At 42.8% G+C, this 20,991-nt stretch overlaps 1 protein-coding gene across 3 annotated transcripts in view; it reads right to left on the bottom strand.

Moving 5' to 3' along the window:
• LOC110497517 (catenin alpha-2) overlaps positions 1–20,991 on the bottom strand; it is a 652,111-nt gene that overhangs the window by 613,753 nt on the left and 17,367 nt on the right. The window contains exon 1 of one of the 3 annotated variants that reach the window (XM_090210736.1): positions 15,513–15,879. The exons of 1 other annotated variant lie outside the window; for it this stretch is intronic. In XM_090210736.1, the coding sequence (XP_090066862.1) occupies positions 15,513–15,579 (67 nt within the window). In that variant the 5' untranslated portion in view covers positions 15,580–15,879. Of the gene's footprint in view, positions 1–11,794; positions 12,290–15,512; positions 15,880–20,991 lie in introns of those variants that run through there. One more of the 3 variants, XM_036954443.2, reaches the window with a different exon arrangement.

Here is a 20,991-nt window from a genome sequence, read left to right as displayed (position 1 = left end):
TTCCGTGGCGAGGCATATTTCAAAGAATGCCCCGTTTATGTCTCCCTCTAGTCCTAGGCAGTGACACTTCATGCACCATAAACAGTAGTTTAAAAAGAGGGATGGATTAGAGAGTGTTAAACTTAATGGAGGAATTTGGTGGAGTTGCTTTAGAGGTTAATGTTTCCTTTTTGATGGGGCGGCAGGGTAGCCTAGTGGTTAGAGTGTTGGACTAGTAACCGGAAGGTTGCGAGTTCAAACCCCCGAGCTGACAAGGTACAAATCTGTCGTTCTGCCCCTGAACAGGCAGTTAACCCACTGTTCCCAGGCCGTCATTGAAAATAAGAATTTGTTCTTAACTGACTTGCCTGGTTAAATAAAGGTAAAATAAAAATAAATAAAATAAACCAATTTCAGACAGAGGAGACTAGTGAGACGGTGTGGCAAGCGCCTCAAAACGCACTTGAAAGAGACACAAATCAACTCAACCCCGGTTCGGCCAATCTGCAATCCTGGGCATGGACCAGAGAGACTCTGCCATAACCGCGGGAAGTCGTTTTGGGATGGGGGTGCTGCGATGTAGACAGGACTAGCAGACCCAGTGCAATACTTTTGTGTTTACCAGCATTTACAACTCGAGGCTGAAAATTATCTGTACAAAACAGCTAAACTGATATCTGTGGAATATTTTTTTTTAAAACACTTGCTTGACAAATGTTTTCTAGTTTGAGATACTTATTTCTATGTGATAACTGAAATAGTCTAGTCATTCCATCTCCATTCAAGTAGACTATTACATTACATACATTGCCCCACATGGGAATTGAACCCACAACCCTAGCACTGCAAGCACCGTGCTCTGCCAACTGAGCCACGTCGTCACACCACAAGCCACTTGGCGTCTCAATGTACTCAATTACCATATTGTGCATTGTTTTTCTTCACGGTGATGGAAAGTGGACAGGTACAAACCGAGATGAGCAACTTATGTACAATACAGTAATGTACATTTACATTGAGTGGTTGTTCTCCATGTTATTGGATCAAGAAAAAAGAAAAAAGAAAATATTTAATTTGACGATTAACTTTGCACCTTTTGATGTAAATGTTTGAGGACGGGGTTTTGTTATTTTTGGATACCATTAGAATGAGAGGGCAACAACTCTTACAATCCCAACTGTTGTTAATTATACAACTACCTTTTTCCTGACAAAGCAAGACGCTGAAAATCAATTGTTGCCCACACTACGGAAGTCTACGTCAGTCTGCTCATTCAAGTAAAGGGCCGGTGCACTACTTTAGTGGGGGGAAAAAATGAATTTAAATTCAGAAAGAAAAATCTGGTAAAAGCCCACTGATTGGTTTAAAGGGTTACTACACCACTCACATGTCCACCAGTGGAGGCTGCTGAGGGGAGGACAGCTCATAATAACGTCTGGAATGGAGCCATGAGCCCATTCTCCCCAATTAAGGTGCCACCAACCTCCTGTGATCGCCACCCTCAGCAGTTCAAAGATTCACATTAAAGACACTTCCATGTTAACTAGAATGCAAGAGTCTGAAACTCTGATTCTTTAATGATCATGTGTTGAAGTGTTTTATTAAGGCTTGAATGTGATTCAGGGACACCTCGCACTGTTTTGCCTCCTGCCTTCAAAACCTGATTGTCATTCAGAAGAGTGCGTTGGCCTAGATTTGTCTCTCAGTCTCTACCATTCCATTCGGCGGGGACCGAGAGCGAGCAAGTGGGATTCTGATGACTAAAGACACATGTGGGTACAAAGCTTGAGCAGTGGCTTTCAAGAGAATGGCTAATATATGCAGGTGTCTCTGATTAAAAGGCGGAAACACAGGCAAGGATCCATTTGGAAATATCATTATATATATATATATATATATATATATATATATATATATATAGAGAGAGAGAGAGAGAGAGAGAGAGAGAGAGAGAGTGCTGTCTGAAAAATACAGCAGTTTGGCTGAGGTGAGAAGTACGGAACTAAGTGGAATTCCAATGATCACCATTGAAAAAACCCTTAGGAGTATATATCTGAGGCGAGGTGAGAAGTACCACTCACATTTAAATTAAGTCAAATTCAAATCGTTTCTACTAGCAAATTACTGCACATTATGTCTGTAAGTTCAGATGTGACAAACTAATAAAAGAGTTTAATTTATATAATTATCCACTGAAGATCACGTAGCGTAATTGGTTATAATAAGCTACCTAGAACTTCGATGAGTCCTACCACGCTATACACACATGCGGGCGTGGCCGTGCGCACACACACACACACACACACACACACACACTGAGTCTAAACGCTGATATATGCTTGTGTAGAGGCCTCCTTCTATAGACTATACTATTGTCAGTAGGGTATCTGACTCACTGGGGTTATTTGGGGTCGATAGAGTCCACAGCAGAAGGATGGAGGGGGGCGGAGGAGGGAGGGGCTGCCATTGCCATGGGGACGTGAAGCTAAACAACACTCCAGTTCAATGTTGCCAGCTGGGGCATGTGGGGGGGTCCAGTGCCTCTGGCTGGTGCAATTACTAGCCTAAATTAAGAATATTTCTAATATTATCAAGTGAACAAGAAACACATTTTATAATCTGCATTGTTAAAAGCCTAATGGAGTGGCTCTTTCAACACTGAAAGAGGAAAGATTTTGAAATGTCGTTGTAACTGCCAAACATACCTGTAGGCCTTTACAAACTCCTGGAACGAAACCAAAAAACCAAGTGTCCTTTGCAGTGAGGATGAGTTCAGACAGACTGTGCGCGCACACACACACACACACGTACAGCAGTATAAAGTGTGCCCTCGCTGACATTTCTCTGACATTCGCTGACATTTGTGGAACAAACATCGGACGTAATGTATGTTTACAGCCGGGGAGAGGTTCATTAGGTGAAGCTAACTTAGAGAAAATGAATGTACTCACTCCTTCAGACGACTTTTCCCCTACAGTCGATGTCAACATACCCGCAAATATATATTTTTTTGTTGTTGCACCTAGTTCTCTACTAGCTTAGAACAACCATTGTAATAATTGATAGTACAGGGAACCACAAAAGCAGGAGAAAATAAGAAATACAGAACAAACGACAAGACCAGAAATGTATTTTTACCTGAAAATTACTGTTAGCTGGCAGCCAAAACAGAGCAACCAGAGTGATAATCAGTGTGACGCAAATGCCTCTAATTGCAAACTATGTCATTGATCAACTATGACAATACTCCGGAAAATAACTACTTGCTACTTAACAGACATCACTCAAATCTTGACCTCGGCTCCCATCTCTCTCACCGTGGGTGGCAACATTTCATACAGATAGACACATTCAAGTACAACTTACTACTGTGGAAGACAATGAACAATAATCATATGCCCTTCTGTAGAATTACTGACGGCTTTGGAAACTTAGGAAACGCCAAGGGGGCGTCTTTCTTTCTCTTCGTCTCCAGAAATATCCAGGAGGAGAGAAAGAGAAAAGTACCAACACCTGTAGCTTACGCAACTGTTGACGCCATGGCAACAGCAAATAGAGAGCGGAGGTTGCCGATGGTTCCGTCCCAAATGGCACTCTATTCCAAATATAGTGCATTACGTTTGACCAGGGCCCTGGCTCTGGTTAAAAGTAGTGCACTATATAGGGAACAAGGTGCCATTTTGGGATGCACACATAGCCTAGGCTACACAATGCGCGACTTTGAAGTCATATCTAATGCTTGACTATGAGGTCTATATTAAATAATGAAAGAGGTTGCTATGAGATGGTAAAAAAAGTTATGAAGCGGAACAAAGGGGTGGAGATAGTGTTGAGCTAAAATAAGGATATTGAAGTTGAACTAAGGATGTATACCGAACAAAAGTATAAATGCAACATTCAACAATTTGACTTAGTTACAGTTCATATAAGGAAATCAGTCAAATTAAATTAATTAGGTCCCCTCTCTATGGATTTCTCATGACTGGGCAGGGGCACAGCCATGGGTGGGACTGGGAGAGCATAGGCCCACCTACTTGGGAGCCAGGCCCAGCCAATCAGCATGCCAATTGCACACTCCTTCAAAGCTTAAGACATCTGTGGCATTGTGTTGTGTGACAAACCGGCACATTTTAGAGTGGCCTTTTATTGTCCTCAGCACAGGGTGCACCTGTGTAATGATCATGCTGTTTAATCAGATTCCTGAAATGCCACACCTGTTAGGTGGATGGATTATCTCGGCAGAGTAGAAATGCTCACTAAAAGGGATGTAAACAATTTTGTGGCCAAAATTGGAGAGAAATAAACTTGTGCGTATGGAACATTTCTGGGATATTTTATATCACTTTACATGTTGCGTTTATATTTTTGTTCAGTATATTTTATCTCTGGGCCCTAGGAGGTCTACAGTAGTCTTTTCTACAGAGTCTATCTACTGGATTTATTCTTGTAAATTGATACCAGTAAAATTAACAGTACAAAAAATATAAAGAAACACACACACACACAAACAGGCTCAGACCCCCCCTCCCACACACACACACACATACACACACACAAACAGTACAAAAACCACCTTTTCGAAACAATCATATTTCCGTTTCAGCTCTGAACACAACAACAATAGGAGAAGGACGATAATGACAACTGTTGGAGGTTAGGATGTGAATTTCAAAGACTATTGTCACTGGAGCTGCCAATCATTTATGCCATGGTGGAGAGGGAATAATTATGATGCTCACACACACGCACATATTCTCCCCACAGAGAACAGGCCTAGAGAATGTCCTGCTGGCGACTGATGTGACGTAGATCATTGTTGGCAGTGGATGATGCCTCTGTAATGTCACAAAAAACGCCCCGTCAGTGGATGTATTCACATAATGCCTAGCTGCTATCAGATGAAGGCTACATGCTGCCAAGATGGCTGAAAGGCTGCAATGACTTCAATACAACACATTTGTTATTATCATTCCGACATCCAAGCCAACTCTTTGTATACGCTCTGTCTATCGCAATCTCTTTCTCTCTTTCTCTGTTCGTTTGTCTCTCTCTCTCTCTCTCTCTCTCTCTCTCTCTCTCTCTCCGGTCCCCCAACCGACCCTCTCGCTCTCTCTCTCTCTCGCTGCCAAGATGACTAACCACTGCCATGCTTTTGTGATTTTCAAAACTGAGAAGTATTGTTCACACAAACAGCAGGTGTTGACAGCAAAAGAACGAGCCAAGAAGGAGCGAAGCATATTTTCTATTGAATTGCCTTGGCTGACTCACAGGAAATATCTTTAAAAAAATATCTGCAGAGGGAAGAGTGTGAAATTACAGTTGATGGTTATACCCAGTTACTCTTATTGATAGTTATGTGGATATAACATTTCAAATGTAATGTAACCCTTAATTCACTCAATATTTACCCAATACCTGTTAAACATTGTAACCTAAGATGCATATTGACTGCATCTAGGGTATAGCGCAAGGTTAAATTGAGATCCTCAGTTAAGTGGTTAACTGATTTTTGTACTCTGTCGTTCTTGGGTAGGCGGAGGGAGTCTGGAAGGGCATCTAGGAATCTTTGGGTTTTCCGAGAAATTATAGCACGGCTTTTGATGCTCCTTGGTTGCTGTCTGAGTAGATTATTTGTTGCGATTACAAACGTAATGAAAAGGTGGTCCGATAGTCCAGGATTATGAGGAAAAACATTAAGATCCACAACATTTATTCCATGGGACAAAACTAGGTCCAGAGTATGACTGTGGCAGTGAGTAGGTCCGGAGACATGTTGGACAAAACCGAAGTCGATGATGGCTCCGAAATACTTTTTGAATGGGTCTGTGGACTTTTCCATGTGAATATTGACGTCACCAAAAATTTGAATATTATCTGCCATGACTAAAAGGTCCAAGAATTCTGGGAACTCTGGGAGGAACGCTGTGGCCCAGGAGGCCGCTGTAAAAAGTAGCTATAAAAAGTGATCGAGTAGGCTGCATAGATTTCATGACTAGAAGCTCAAAAGACAACAACGCAGTCATTTATTTTTTAGTCAATTGAAATTTGCTGACATAAATGTTAGCAACACCTCCACCTTTGAGGGATGCGCGGGGGATATGGTCACTAGTGTAACCAGGAGGAGATGGCCTCATATAACACAGTAAATTCATCAGGCTTGAGCCATGTTTCAGTCAGGCCAATCACATCAAGATTATGATCAGTGATTAGTTCATTGACTATGACTTCCTTGGAGGTGAGGTATCTAACATTAAGTAACCATATTTTGAGATGTGAGAGATCAGGGGAGAAGGGAGAACAGTAGAGGAGAAAGAGAGGCACAAAGAGAGAGAGAGATTGTGTGTATGTGTGCGTGTGAGATAGAGAGAGGGACACACAGAGTACAAGAGAAAGACAGAGACATAAATAAAAAAAGAGAGAACCTGAGGTCTGTCTAGCAGGCAAGCACGTGTCTCGGCCCCACAGCCCTTCCTTAAAGCAACCACACGTGAACAAACAACAAGTAAAGAAATAGAAACACATGCAGAGGGAATTTAGTTCATGCCATTCTAATTCAATCAGTTCAAGTGATGAATTCAAAATCAAATCATGAACTGAAAAGTGGCCATTACTTTCAGAGAGAGAGAGAGAGAGAGAGAGAGAGAGAGAGAGAGAGAGAGAGAGAGAGAGAGAGAGAGAGAGAGAGAGAGAGAGAGAGAGAGAGAGAGAGAGAGAGAGAGAGAGAGAGAGAGAGAGAGAGAGAGAGAGAGAGAGAGAGAGAGAGATTAACTCCAAAAAGTTCTGGGACACTGTAAAGTCCATGGAGGATAAGAGCACCTCCTCCCAGCTGCCCACTGCACTGAGGCTAGGAAACACTGTCACCACTGATAAATCCACGATAATTGAGAATTTCAATAAGCATTTCTCTACGGCTGGCCATGCTTCCACCTTGCTACCCCTACCCCGGTCAACAGGCCTGCACCCCCCACAGCAACTTGCCCAAGCCTCCTCATTTATCCTTCACCCAAATCCAGATAGCTGATGTTCTGAAAGAGCTGCAATCTGCTACAGACCTATATCTATCCTACCCTGCCTTTCTAAGGTCTTTGAAAGCCAAGTTAACAAACAGATCACCGACCATTTCGAATCCCACCGCACCATCTCTGCTATGCAATCTGGTTTCCGAGCTGGTCATGGGTGCACCCCAGCCACGCTCAAGGTCCTAAATGATATCATAACCTCCATCGATAAGAGACAACACTGTGCAGCTGTATTCATCGACCTGGCCAAGGCTTTCGACTCTGTTAATCACCACATTTTTATCGGCAGACTCAACAGCCTTGGTTTCTCAAATGACTGACTCACCAGGTTCACCAACTACTTCTCAAACAGAGTTCAGTGTGTCAAATCTGAGGGCCTATTGTCCGGAACTCTGGCAGTCTATGGGGGAATGAGGAATGAGGAATGAAAATTATGTGGACATATTGAAGCAACATCTCAAGACATCAGTCAGGAAGTTAAAGCTTGGTCGCAAATGGGTCTTCCAAATGGACAATGACCCCAAGCATACTTCCAAAGTTGTGGCAAATTGCCTTAAGGACAACAAAGTCAAGGTATAGGAGTGGCCATCACAAAGCCCCGACCTTAAACATATAGAAAATCTGTCGGCAGAACTGAAAAGGCGTGTGCGAGCAAGGAGGGCTACAAACCTGACACAGTTACACCAGCTCTGTCGGAATATGCCAAAATTCACCCAACTTATTGTGGGAAGCTTGTGGAAGGCAACCCAAAATGTTTGACCGAAGTTAAACAATTTAAAGACAATGCTACCAAATACTAATTGAGTGTAGGTAAACTTCTGACCCACTGATGAAAGAAATAAAAGCTGAAATAAATAATTATTTCTACTATTATTCTTACATTTCACATTTTTAAAATAAAGTGGTGATCCTAATTGACCTAAGACAGGGAATTTTTACTACGATTAAATGTCAGAAATTCCTCCTTTGGCCACCTTTCCTTCCAGTTCTCTGCTGCAAATGACTGGAACGAATTGCAAAAATCCATGAAGCTGGAGACTCCCTCATTAGCTTTAAGCATCAGCTGTTAGAGCAGCTCACAGATCACTGCACCTGTACATAGCCCATCTGTAAATAGTCCATCCAACTACCTCATCTCCATACTGTTATTTATTTTGCTCCTTTGCACCCCAGTATCTCTACTTGCACATTCATCTTCTGCACATCTATCACTCCAGTGTTGAATTGCTATATTGTAATTATTTCGCCACTATGGCCTATTTATTGCCTTTACCTCCCTTATCCTACCTCATTTGCACCTACTGTATATAGACCTTCCTATTGTATTATTGACTGTATGTTTGTTTATTCCATGTGTAACTCTGTGTTGTTGTTTGGGTCGCACTGTTTTGCTTCATCTTGAGAACTTGTTCTCAACTGGCCTACCTGGTTAAATAAAGGTGAAATAAACAAATAATTTTAAAAAATGAGAGCGTTTTTGTGTCCTCTCCAGCTCATTGGTCTGATGGTGGCAGAGGAGATGATTAGAAACAAAGACAGAGACACAGAGAGAGAGAGGGACAGAAAAAGGGAGAGAGAGACAGGCAGGCAGAGGGAGAGGGACACAGAGAGAGAGAGGGGGACACAGAGAGAGGTTGGCAGCGCACTACACTGCTGCCTGCCATAAGTTGAGGGACAGTGTCTGACAGACCAATCAACCTGCACATGTACTCTACTGTATGCTTATTGCTATTGTTGAATGTATGGTTATTTTGACACTTGGTTATTGTTGTTACTGTTGTCCCCTTGACAATTTTGATTCTCATTTTTATTTTATATTGTAAATATCCAAAATAAGCTTTGGCAATATGTACATTGCTACGTCATGCTAATAAAGCAAATTGAAATTTAATGGACACAGAGAGAGAGAGGGACAGAGAGAGAGAGAGAGAGAGAGAGAGAGAGAGAGAGAGAGGGACAGAGAGAGAGGGAGAGAGAGAGAGGGACAAACAGAGGGAGAGGGACACAGAGAGAGGGACAGAGAGAGGGACAGATAGAGGGAGAGGGACACAGAGAGAGAGAGAGCGGGACAGACAGAGGGAGAGTGACACAGAGAGAGAGAGGAACACAGAGAGACAGAGAGGGACAGACAGAGAGAGGGACAGACAGAGGGAGAGGGACACAGAGAGAGAGAGGGACAGAGAGAGAGAGAGAGGGACAGACAGAGGGAGAGTGACACACAGAGAGAGAGGGACACAGCGAGAGAGAGAGGGACACAGAGAGTGAGAGGGACACAGAGAGAGAGAGAAAGAGAGAGGGCACAATCAGCCCTGAACTGCAGTAACCCTCACTCCTTCACTCTACTGAGAGAACTGTAGAGAGGAGAGAGAAGACACACACCTGCTGCCGTCAGGTCAGGGTCTTCTCTTCGATGGGTTTACCCTGCTCTGGCTCAGAGAGAAGTGCTCAGCTCAAATAACGGTTTCCTCTCGTCTCCTACTCTTTACTCTCTCCTCTCTACGCCGCACCTAAAGAGAGTATGTGTGTGTGTATGCGTATGAGTCTGTGTGTTCGCACGTGTGTGAATCCATGTCAAATGCCAATACAGATGTACAATCTTAATTTGAGCCAGTTTGATGACAGCAGAAAAATAACCCCGCAGCAACAGGACATGTGAATTATAATTTATGGACATTTTGGTAGAGGTCGAAACATCTTTCGAAAAGCAAGTCTGACATTCTAAAATCTAAATGACAAACTTTAGAATCCTTTTTAAAACTCAAACATACTAAAAGTTTGCAATTCCTGCTGTTCAGGAAATTCTCGGTAACAAAAGAGTAATCAAAATAAGATCGTACATCTGTGTGTGTGTGCATACGTGCGTAAGAGCGTGCATGAGTGTGCAACTGTACTGTATTCGAGAGTAGCCTACCTTAATGAGCTTCTGCATGTATCTGAGAAATCCGAGAATATTTGGTGAGAGTGCGAGTGTGGAGCTAATCTGAGCTTTTTTCAAAAATGTGTTGTGCTTTCTTTGCTATTTAAATCCCCCTGAAACCCAAAAGGATAGAATGACCCATTTTACAGTTCCCCAAATTGCGTCTCACTGCTAAATCTTATGAAACATGGCTGCCCCGGAGCAGTGTGGATTAGACAGAAGATTAAGTACCAGTGAAGAGAAGAGGGGTAAACATTGTGTAGTTTGTACACACGGAAAAACGTGTGTGCTCGCACACATGCTGAAACACACACACACACACTGTGTACAGACATATTCAAATAAACTGCTCACGTACAGTGGGGCAAAAAAAGTATTTAGTCAGCCACCAATTGTGCAAAATCCTACAATGTGATTTTCTGGATTTTTTTCTCATTTTGTCTGTCATAGTTGAAGTGTACCTATGATGAAAACTACAGGCCTCTCTCATCTTTTTAAGTGGGAGAACTTGCACAATTGGTGGCTGACTAAATACTTTTTTGCCCCACTGTATGTTCTCTCACAAAAAATATCCAATATATACAGCAGCAGGTGTGTGTGTCTTCTCTCTCCTCTCTACAGTTCTCTCAGTAGAGTGAAGGGGTGAGGGTTACTCCAGTGTGAGGGTTGCAGGTTTTGGGCTATGATATTTGTGCATCTAACTTTCTCACTCATTATTATTCGCGATTCATTCAAGATGATCCGTAATCACGGTAGCATCCACATGAACGTGGAAGTGTTTAGAAACATATTCTATTCTTATTTACAGTAAAAGTGACTCCAAAATGACACAATCAATTATTTACCATTCATTTCTATTGGTCAACAAAATCATCTGAAACACAACCAAAACAAACTGAAAATGCATCCAAAATGTTTGTAGAGTCACGAGCTTGATGTAATAATTGGGTGCCATGAATATGGGCCCAAATACTACACTTTTCACGACTTAAATACACATGGGTGAATTTGTCCTTGTATTTTTGGTCCCTTAAAACGGGCGAGACTACGTAGCAAAAGTGCTGCAATTATTAAACGGTTCACCCAATACGGATGAAAATACATTCAAATTAAAGATGACAGTCTGTACTTTTACAGTAGGGTCATTGTATCATTTAAAATCCCAAAAAGCTGGAGTTCAGAGCCAAAACAACAACAACAATGCTGTCACTGCCCTAATACTTTTGGAGCTCGCTGTATGTTTTATTAACACGGTGAAAAGTGTTGTTTTACAGGTTCACTTTAGGCTGAGCTAGTTTCAGCATTGCAAGAGGGCTTCTCTACACACATGCAGACAATGAAGGCACGCACACACACACACACACACACCCACACAGTGTCATTCCCAAACCCTCTGGCTGACACCTCTCTTGGCTCATCTGTGGGTGTGTCCTAAAATGGCACCGTATTCTCTACATAGTGCACAGCTTTTGACCAGAGGCTTATGGGCCTTGGTCAAAATTAGAGTACTATATGTGGAATAGTATGTGGTTCGGGACGGGCCATGTGTCAGAGCAGCTTTTACCCTGGCCCTGGTGTTGAATGTAGCACGGCTGTGTGAGCGTGCCACTGCGAAGAGGTGCGGAGAAGAAGGACGTGACTGAGAACATTACTGGGATGTTAGTTATTTACACACACACACACACACACACACACACACACACACACACACACACACACACACACACACACACACACACACACACACACACACACACACACACACACACACACACACATAAACACACCACAACCACCACCGCAGATAATGAAAATGTGTCAAATACCACTTTTTTACAAACACAGACACACATGGACACACAAACACACACACACTTACCTGGCTGGTTGAGGTAATTCCTATACCGTTACGTTAACAGTTGTCTCGCTTACAATCAGCTCTATTTTCTAAAGGAGTGACGACTTCAGCGCAACCTCAGCTAATGATACTGTTTAATGAGCAACGACCAACAAGCGGTGAGGAAATATCCCACATGAGGCGACAAATCGCTGACTTGTGAAAAACAACAGCAGGGGAGCCAACCAATGAGGCGTCTCTGTGTATTGGGTTCAGCCTTAACCTCGGCGTGTGTCCCAAATGGCGTCCTACTCATATAGTGCGCTACTTTTCACCAGAGCCCTATGGGCCCGGGTCAGAAGTGGTGCACTCTAAAGGAAAGAGGGTGCCGTGTAGGACGCAGCCCTAGTTTAGCAGAGCTGCCTGGCCCTTTGTAGCTGGTTTGTGTTTTCCACTGTCAGCCTTTGTCCTGTTCCAGAATCTCTCACAGAAATGTGACTGGCGTTGTTGTGTCTACCGCTCCCATCCCTATGCTCTGCTCCCCTCCCTCTATCCATCTCTCTTGTTCTCTCCTCCTTCCCTCTCTCTCACCCCTCTGCTCCACTCTCTCTGCCTCCCTCCCTCCAAACACTGTTCTGTTTAGTTCCACTAATATGCCATGGACATTGCATGCAGCTAAAGAGGTTGGATGAAAAAGAGAGAGAGAGAGAGAGAGAGAGCACTAAATTGCTGTCTGCCATAAAATGAGGGACAGTGCACATGTCCTCCACGGCATTGTTGTTGTTATTGCTCAATGTATGGTTATTTTGACCTTTGATTATCGTTGTTAGTGTTGTCCCGTTGACAGTCTTGATTATTATTTTAACTATGTTCATATCGTAAATGTATCACTTAATCTCCTAAGTACGCTTTGGCAACATGTACATTGTTACGTCATGTCAATAAGGCAGATTGAAATTAATTGAGAGCGGGAGAGACAGAGAGTAAGACACAGAGGGTAAGACACAGAGAGCAAGACACAGAGAGTAAGAGAGGTGTGTGGATGTTTGTCTTTACTTGGTGATTCCCCTTAGGCTTCATTCTAGCTGGGGAGATAATAAGTGAGAATTAACACACACTCTTCAGTCTCTAGGAGCGAAAGAATCCCAGCATGCCATCTGCCCCAGGAGACAGCCACAGTCTCTGTCTCTCCATCTCGCTGTCTCGCTCTCCCTCCCTCCCTTTTCCTCTCCCTCCCTCTCCCCACTCTCTCTCTCTCTCTCCCTCCCTCCCTCTCCCTCCCTTTTCCTCTCCCTCTCTTTTCCTCTCCCTCTACTCTCTTTCTTCTCTCCTATTTGTCTTTATTAACCCTTAATGCATAGTCAACGAACACCCCCCCCCCCCCCCCCCCCAATCACTTCTTCTAGTTTCAGCTACCTCAAATCGCCCTATCCCATCTTTTCATTATGACACAGTGGACCTCTCGCCCGAGCACAGCACAACAAATAAAAAGATCCGTGTAAAACAAATTGTTGAAGTTAAATCCACAAAAAGCACCGTTCAATCACTCCATCTCCTGCTAAGATGAATGAACTCTTGGTTGCACAGCTCCTGAAACAATGAGTCCTCTCTAGCCTAAAGAGAAAGAGAAGCGGCTTGGATCCAAAGCAATTGTCCGGTGCTACTGCGTGTCAAGGGCAACATCTAGTTTGCAAATGGCCTCGCCTCCAGTGAGGGTAAAGATAGAGATGATTGTGTTCAGCTGGTTGTCTGTGTCTCACAGATGTAGCCAACGGGGGTGACCGCCATGTGCCAACTGGGCCTGCAGCGTCTGCCAGCGTCGTCATCGCGTGCCCTTGCCAGCCACTGCCAACAACCAAAGCAAATTAACATTGGAATTAGTTCGAGTCAATGACGTGCTGTCACTAAATTCCAGCCCCGGCCACGACGTTTCCATCCCAATGTCACCATTCCCACATTGAGATTTGACGCAGTCAGGGGTAAACAGTCTTGAGTAAGCATGACATCGTATGGATATGATAATCTGAACAAGCAGACGTCGTGTAGAAATCAGAGAGAGAGAGGAACCTCGCAGTTCTTATGTTGTTGTCGATGATGCTATTTGTGGCCTTATTTTGATTTGTTAATCATGCACGATTCATAATCCCTTTAACATATGCACCTCTGCAGGGGCAGAGTGGGACATGAAATAGGCCAGGTTTTTCCCTGACATACCAGCCCTTTTTTTTTAAATGTTTTACCAATTTCCCTTTGTACTCAGAGGAATGTTCTACTGTCGTGATGACGTGACTGTTGTAGGGGAAGAAGAATCAGAAGAACTTAGTACCAGGAGGACCATGCATCACCACCAGCATCAATCCAACACCTCCTACATGATGTCATCCTCGCCATTAGGGATGGTCACGGGTATTAGAATATTTGAATATCCAAACGGACATAAGTATTCGATTATTTGTGAAAGTATTCATTTTGGAGAAGAAAAAAAAAGATGGGCCTATTTGAATGAAAAGGCTTTGTCTACGATTAAATGGTCTATGTGACATTGCTACATTTTTGTAAAACAACAGTTTTAGGAGTTATCATCCCTTACTGGAAAACGTATTGACAACACGTGGATCATGTATTGACTACTGAGATCCACAGACACAAACAGAGGAGGCAGCCCTAGGTGTTAATCCACTGATACCTCATCAGGCATACTGGACCTGCATCAAACCACAGCGGTTGACAAATCAACGCCATCATCACATCTCCAACAACCAACACTTGGCTTCAGTACCAAGCGGCTCTGGCACTGAATCTAACTGTGCTCCTTAGCAAACTGTCATGGCAAATGGCCTAGTCAATAGGACCTCTCAATGAGCAGCTAGGCAAAATCTCCTGGCCAGGGGCCGTATGTATGAACTGATCCTAGATCTGCACACTGACTTTGAGACGCTTTGTTAATACGGGCCCAGGTCTTTATGGCGAACGGGACTTGATCTCAATGGGACTAACGTTGATAAATAAAGTGTATGAAACCAAATACAAACTATGGGCCCTGGTCAAAAGTAGTGTATTTATATAGGGAATCGTGTGCCATTTTGGATGCATGCATTTTCAGCGTGGAGCACAGATGTCCACAAAGCCCTAGCTCCGCGTCCGTCAACACAACAGTTGCATAACAGTGACACAACGACATTGACCTTGTCATTACGCCCAACGAGACAGAGATCAACAGCCAGGGATAATGATGACTAAGACCATTCCCAGAGCTACACTAAGCCACCACCCACCCACACACTAGGTCTGAGTCAATGTCAATAGACTCTCCATTGCATTCACCCAGAGGGCTCTCCATTGCATTCATCAAGGACACTAAAGTAGGGCCATTTTCATAATTGCCTATACTGTATTTTCCCTCAGTGAGTGAATTAACCTGGCTTCCCCATGGTCGTTTCCTGTACAGAACTTTTAACATCTAGACAGTAACTTGTATTTTCAGGAAGCTATATGTGGTTCATCCAGGAATCAAACACACAACCATGGGGTTCGTTCAGCAAGGGTACAACTTCCGATAACAAACCTTTCTGAAATGTAGGATAGCGAATCATGTCAGCAGTAGTGGTGCTGACAGAGATGGTCGCCTCGCTTAGGAAAGTCCTTAGGAAACGCAGTATGCAGTAATTTGTTTTTTAATATATTATTTCTTAAGAAATCTTAAGTGTTATTGCATACAGCCGGGAAATAACTATTGGATATAAGAGTGACGTCAACTTACCAACATTACAACCAGGAATATGACTTTCCCGAAGCGGATCCTTTGTTCGGAACTCCACCCTGGACATTGGATCTATTCCCAGAGGCCGACCCAAAACAACTTCGTCGCCGCAGGAGAGGCAGAGGCCTCCTGATCAGACTTAGAAGGCGAGCACACCACCTGCCGTTTCCGAGCATATTAGTCGCCAATGTCCAGTCTCTAGACAACAAGGTGGACGAAATTAGGGCACGAGTTGCCTTCCAGAGAGACATCAGCGATTGTAACATACTCTGTTTCACGGAAACATGACTCACTCAGAATATGTTGTCAGAGTCGGTACAGCCACCTGGTTTCTTCACGCGTCTCGCCGACAGAAACAAACATCTCTCTGGTAAGAAGAAGGGGCGAGGGTGTATGCCTCATGATTAACGACACATGGTGTAACAATAACAACATACAGGAACTCAAGTACTTTTGTTCACCTGACCTAGAATTTCTTACAATCAAATAATGACTGCATTATCTCCCAAGAGAATTCTCTTTGATTATAGTCACAGCATTGTATGTCACCCCCCAAGCAGATACCACGATGGCCTGGAAAGAACTTCACTGGACTCTATGTAAACTGGAAACCATATATCCTGAGGCTGCATTTATTGTAGCTGATGATTTTAACAAAGCTAATTTGAGAACAAGGCTACCTATATTCTACCAGCACATTGACTGTTGTACCCGCTCGAGCAAAACACTGGACCCACTGCCACTCTAACTTCTGCAATGCATACAAGGCCCCACACCGCCCTCCCTTCTGCAAATCTGACCACGACTCCATCTTGCTCGTACTGTCCTATATGCAGAAACTCAAACAGGATGTAACAGTGACTAGAACCATTCAACGTTGGGCTGACCAATCGGAATCCATGCTTCAAGATTGTTTTCTTCACGTGGACTGGGAAATATTCCGGGAGCGTCAGACAATAACATTGATTTAAACGCTGACTCGGTGAGTGAGATTTTTAGGAAGTACATTAGAGATGTTGTACACACTGTGACTATTAAAACCTACCCCAACTAGAAACTGTGGATAGACAGCGGCATTCCCGCAAAACTGAAAGCGCGAGCCACCGCATTCAATCATGGAAAGAGGTCAGGAATATGGCCGAATATAAACCGTGTAGTTATTCCCTCAGTAAGGCAATCAAACAAGCGAAATGTCGGTATAGGGACAAAATGGAGTTGCAATTCAAAGGCCCAGACACAAGACGTACAGTGGGGAGAACAAGTATTTGCCTGTTCACCCCGCTACCATCCAGAAGGCGAGATCATTACAGGTGCATCAAAGCTGGGATCCCAAGGCCATCAGACTGTTAAACAGCCATCACTAACATAGAGAGGCTGCTGCCAACATACAGACCCAAATCACTGGCCACTTTCATAAATTGATTTAATAAAGGCATTTTAAATAATGTCAATTAATAATGTTTACATATTCTAAATTACTGATCTCATATGTATATACTGTATTTCATACCATCTATTGCATCTTGCCAATGCCGTACGGCCATCGCTCTTCCATATATTTATATGTACACATTCTTATTCCAAACCTTTACATTTGTGTGTATAAGGTATTTGTTGTGCATTTGTTAGATTACTTGTTAGATATTACTACACTGTCGGAACTAGATGCACAAGCATTTCGCTACACTCACATTAACATCTGTTAACCATGTGTTTGTGAGAAATAACATTTGATTTGATAATCTCAATAGCAGCAGGAAACATCTGTAACCTCTGACATTCGTTCCATATTTGCTTACTGAATGTGGCCCTGGTGTTGCCAGTGCCACAGTCAAACCCACTGAGCTTTTGGGACCATGCAGTTACAGTGGCAGAACTATATAAATATTAGGTCTACAAATATACATTTTGTATACAGTTGAAGTCGGAAGTTTACATACACTTAGGTTGGAGTCCTTAAAACTAGTTTTTCAACCACTACACAAATTTCTTGTTAACAAACTATAGATTTGGAAAGATGGTTAAGACATCTACTTTGTACATGACACAAGAAATTTTTCCAACAATTGTTTACAGACAGATTAATTCACTGTATCACAATTACAGTGGGTCAGAAATATACATACCCTAAGTTGACGGTGCCTTTAAACAGCTTGGAAAATTCCACAAAATGATGTCATCAATTTAGAAGCTTCTGATAGGCTAATTGACATAATTTGAGTCCATTGGAGGTGTACCTGTGGATGTATTTCAAGGCCTACCTTCAAACTCAGTGCCTCTTTGCTTGACATCATGGGAAAATCAAAAGAAAATAGCCAAGACGTCAGAAAAAAAAATGTAGACCTCCACAAGTCTGCTTCATCCTTGGGAGCAATTTCCAAAAGCTCTGACGAAGGCCGTGTAGCCGATACGTAAGCTTATTAAAGATCAGTGATACTATCAAGAGCAGTGTGCGTTTTCCTTTTTCCTTCATCTTGTTCAGCTCTTACCATGCACCTGCAAAAAAGATTGCTCAGATGTGTGAGTGCCTTTCGAATGTCAAACGCCTGAAGGTACCACGTTCATCTGTACAAACAATAGTACACAAGTACAAACACCATGGGACCACAGAGCCATCATACCGCTCCGGAAGGAGACGCGTTCTGTCTCCTAGAGATGAACGTACTTTGGTGCAAAAAGTGCAAATCAATCCCAGAACAACAGAAAAGGACACTGTGAAGATGCTGGAGGAAACAGGTACAAAAGTATCTAAATCCACAGTAAAACGAGTCCTATATCGACATAACCTGAAAGGCCGCTCAGCAAGGAAGAAGCCACTGCTCCAAAACTTCCATAAATAAGCCAGACTACAGTAAGCAAATGCACATGGGGATAAAGATCGTACTTTTTGGAGAAATGTCCTCTGGTCTGATGAAACAAAAATAGAACTGTTTGGCCATAACGACCATCGTTATGTTTGGAGGAAAAAGGGGGAGGCTTGCAAGCCGAAGAAAACCATCCCAACCGTGACATGGGGATGGCAGCATCATGTTGTGGGGGTGCTTTGCTGGCATCATGAGGTAGGAAAATTACATGGATACATTGAAGCAACATCTCAAGACATCAGTATGGATGTTAAAGATTGGTCGATCTTCCAAAAGAACAATGACCCCAAGCATACTTCCAAAGTTGTGGCAAAATGACTTAAGGACAACAAATTCAAGGTATTGGAGTGGCCATCACAAAGCCCTGATCTCAATCCTATAGAAAATGTGTGGGCAGAATTGAAAAAGTGTTTGCGAGCAAGGAGGCCTTACAAACCTGACTCAATTACACCAGCTCTGTCAGGAGGAATGGGCCAAAATTCACCCAACTTATTGTGGGAAGCTTGTGGAAGGTTACCCAAAACATTTGACCCAAGTTAAACAATTTTAAAAGGCAATGCTGCCAAATAACTAATTGAGTGTATGTTCATTTCTGACCCACTGAGAATGTGTTGAAAGAAATAAAAGCTGAAATAAATAATTCTCTCTGCTATCATTCTGACATTTCACATTCTTAAAATAAAGTGGTGATCCTAACTGACCTAAGACAGGGACTTTTTACTAGGATTAAATGTCAGGAATTGTGAAAAAACTGATTTTAAATGTATTTGGCTGATGTGTATGTAAACCTCCGACTTCAACTGTATGTGGTCCATGCAGGAATCAAACTCACAACCCTGGTGACGCCAGAAACATAGTTCAACCCACTAAGCAATTGGGACCATGTAGTTACACAACATACGTTGATTGGGAGGTATCATGGCAGTACATGCTGTTCTGTTCTGTCAGGGTCATGTTGACATACAGGGATTAACTTCCCTAGAGTACTACTACTACTACTACTACTACTACTCTGTTTCCTGCTGCTATTGAGATTAACTCCACTACTACTCTGTTGCTGCTGCCCTCAATCGTAATACCCTGATACCATGCCGTTACTATTGTGATAAGCACACAGGGACGTAGTAGAAACAAGGTCAGACGCATGTGTCTGTTTGTTTCGATTTCTCTCCCTCCTGTGCATTTTGTTGGATCAGAAAACAAAGGTGTGAATGACTCATCAAGGACAAATGAATTTAGCCTAGTCAGTTAGTGTATGAATTAAGAAGCTAGCCTACCAATTGTCGTGGTCCAGTTTTTCACAAAGGAGTCCTGTCCTGGAATGGATATGAAATGTCACGTTCAGATTGGGTTGCTAGGCTATGAGTGGCGTATATAGGCTTCATTCCACAAACATCTGGGTCCTGAGTGGTGAGTGCTGGACTTGGCGTCCCACAGAGCAATGAGTTGCTTAGGGAGACAGCTTAAATACAGTTAGATGACAGGAAGTCTCTCCAGCCAAATCTGGGATAATGTTAAAGCAGCTCTGCGTGTTGGGACTGGGAGACCTGCCTGCCGTCGCCACAGAAACCTCATCGCGGCCTCATATAGTGGGCTTTATTGGAGCTCCCATGAAGGGGTTTCTGATAGCTCTTAACTTCCCATGGCCAGATATGCTTTCTCATTGTGCCAAACCAAAACCTACACTTTTGATGAGCATGCTACTGCACTCTTCTGGCGCAAATAAGACCCGGGTTCAAACTCCCAGCGTCAGTCACTCTGCCTGCTGTTCACTAGAGCTATGATATAGGCCTACTAATGTCATGGTGACTGGCCACAGCCATGGCAGGTTCCGTTCACACTCCCGGTGAGTTTACACTTTCAGCGAGATATAAGTAGCGTAGCACCCAGTATTATCGGCATACTCAACAGTGTTTAAGAAATATATTACCTTCAACAGAGTTATCTTGTGATCAAGCAATCAATGTTTTGTGATTATTGGTGTCGTAAAACTGCTAGCTAACGGGTTAACAATTAGCATGTTTGACATTTCAGTAGAAATACTACTACCATCAGATTTTTGATAAACGGTTTAGCAAAACAATACGTCCACCTTACTATTTTGTTCAATTACAAGATATATCCGTTTAATTTTGTTCAAAAAAGGGACACCAACCTCGTATCTATCGTTTACTAAAAGTTGACTAGTTGGCTAGCCTTCCAGTAAAACAAATGACTTGCCTGTCAACTTTTCATTGTGTATCCCGGTGCGCCCTCCTGTAGACTCTTAAAAATGGTTCTTCGCCAACATCTTCTTCAGTGTTGTACCCAAAAAAATGTCCCATTATTTGTTTTACAGATTGATCTTATGTTTAGAGAAAGTAGATAACAGTTTAATACTAACATATAAATGAGTATGAATAATTTAGGTAAAAAGTTGGATTTTAAATTATGTGTGGTCTGTCGCCAAGTCGAATTTTACAATATACACAGCGTGTCCCACAAAATGTGTATACATTTAACTTTTTTGAAAACTCTCAAAACATAACTTAACTTACATAACCTGTCTAGGGCTGGGGTTCCGCTAGCAGAGCCAACAGCCAATGAAATTGCAGGGCGCCAAATACAAAGCAACA

The sequence above is a fragment of the Oncorhynchus mykiss genome, chromosome 19 (assembly GCF_057628025.1).
Source record: "Oncorhynchus mykiss isolate SJ-2025 chromosome 19, ASM5762802v1, whole genome shotgun sequence".
Taxonomy (NCBI): domain Eukaryota; kingdom Metazoa; phylum Chordata; class Actinopteri; order Salmoniformes; family Salmonidae; genus Oncorhynchus; species Oncorhynchus mykiss.
This window is presented reverse-complemented; position numbering and strand designations above follow the sequence as displayed.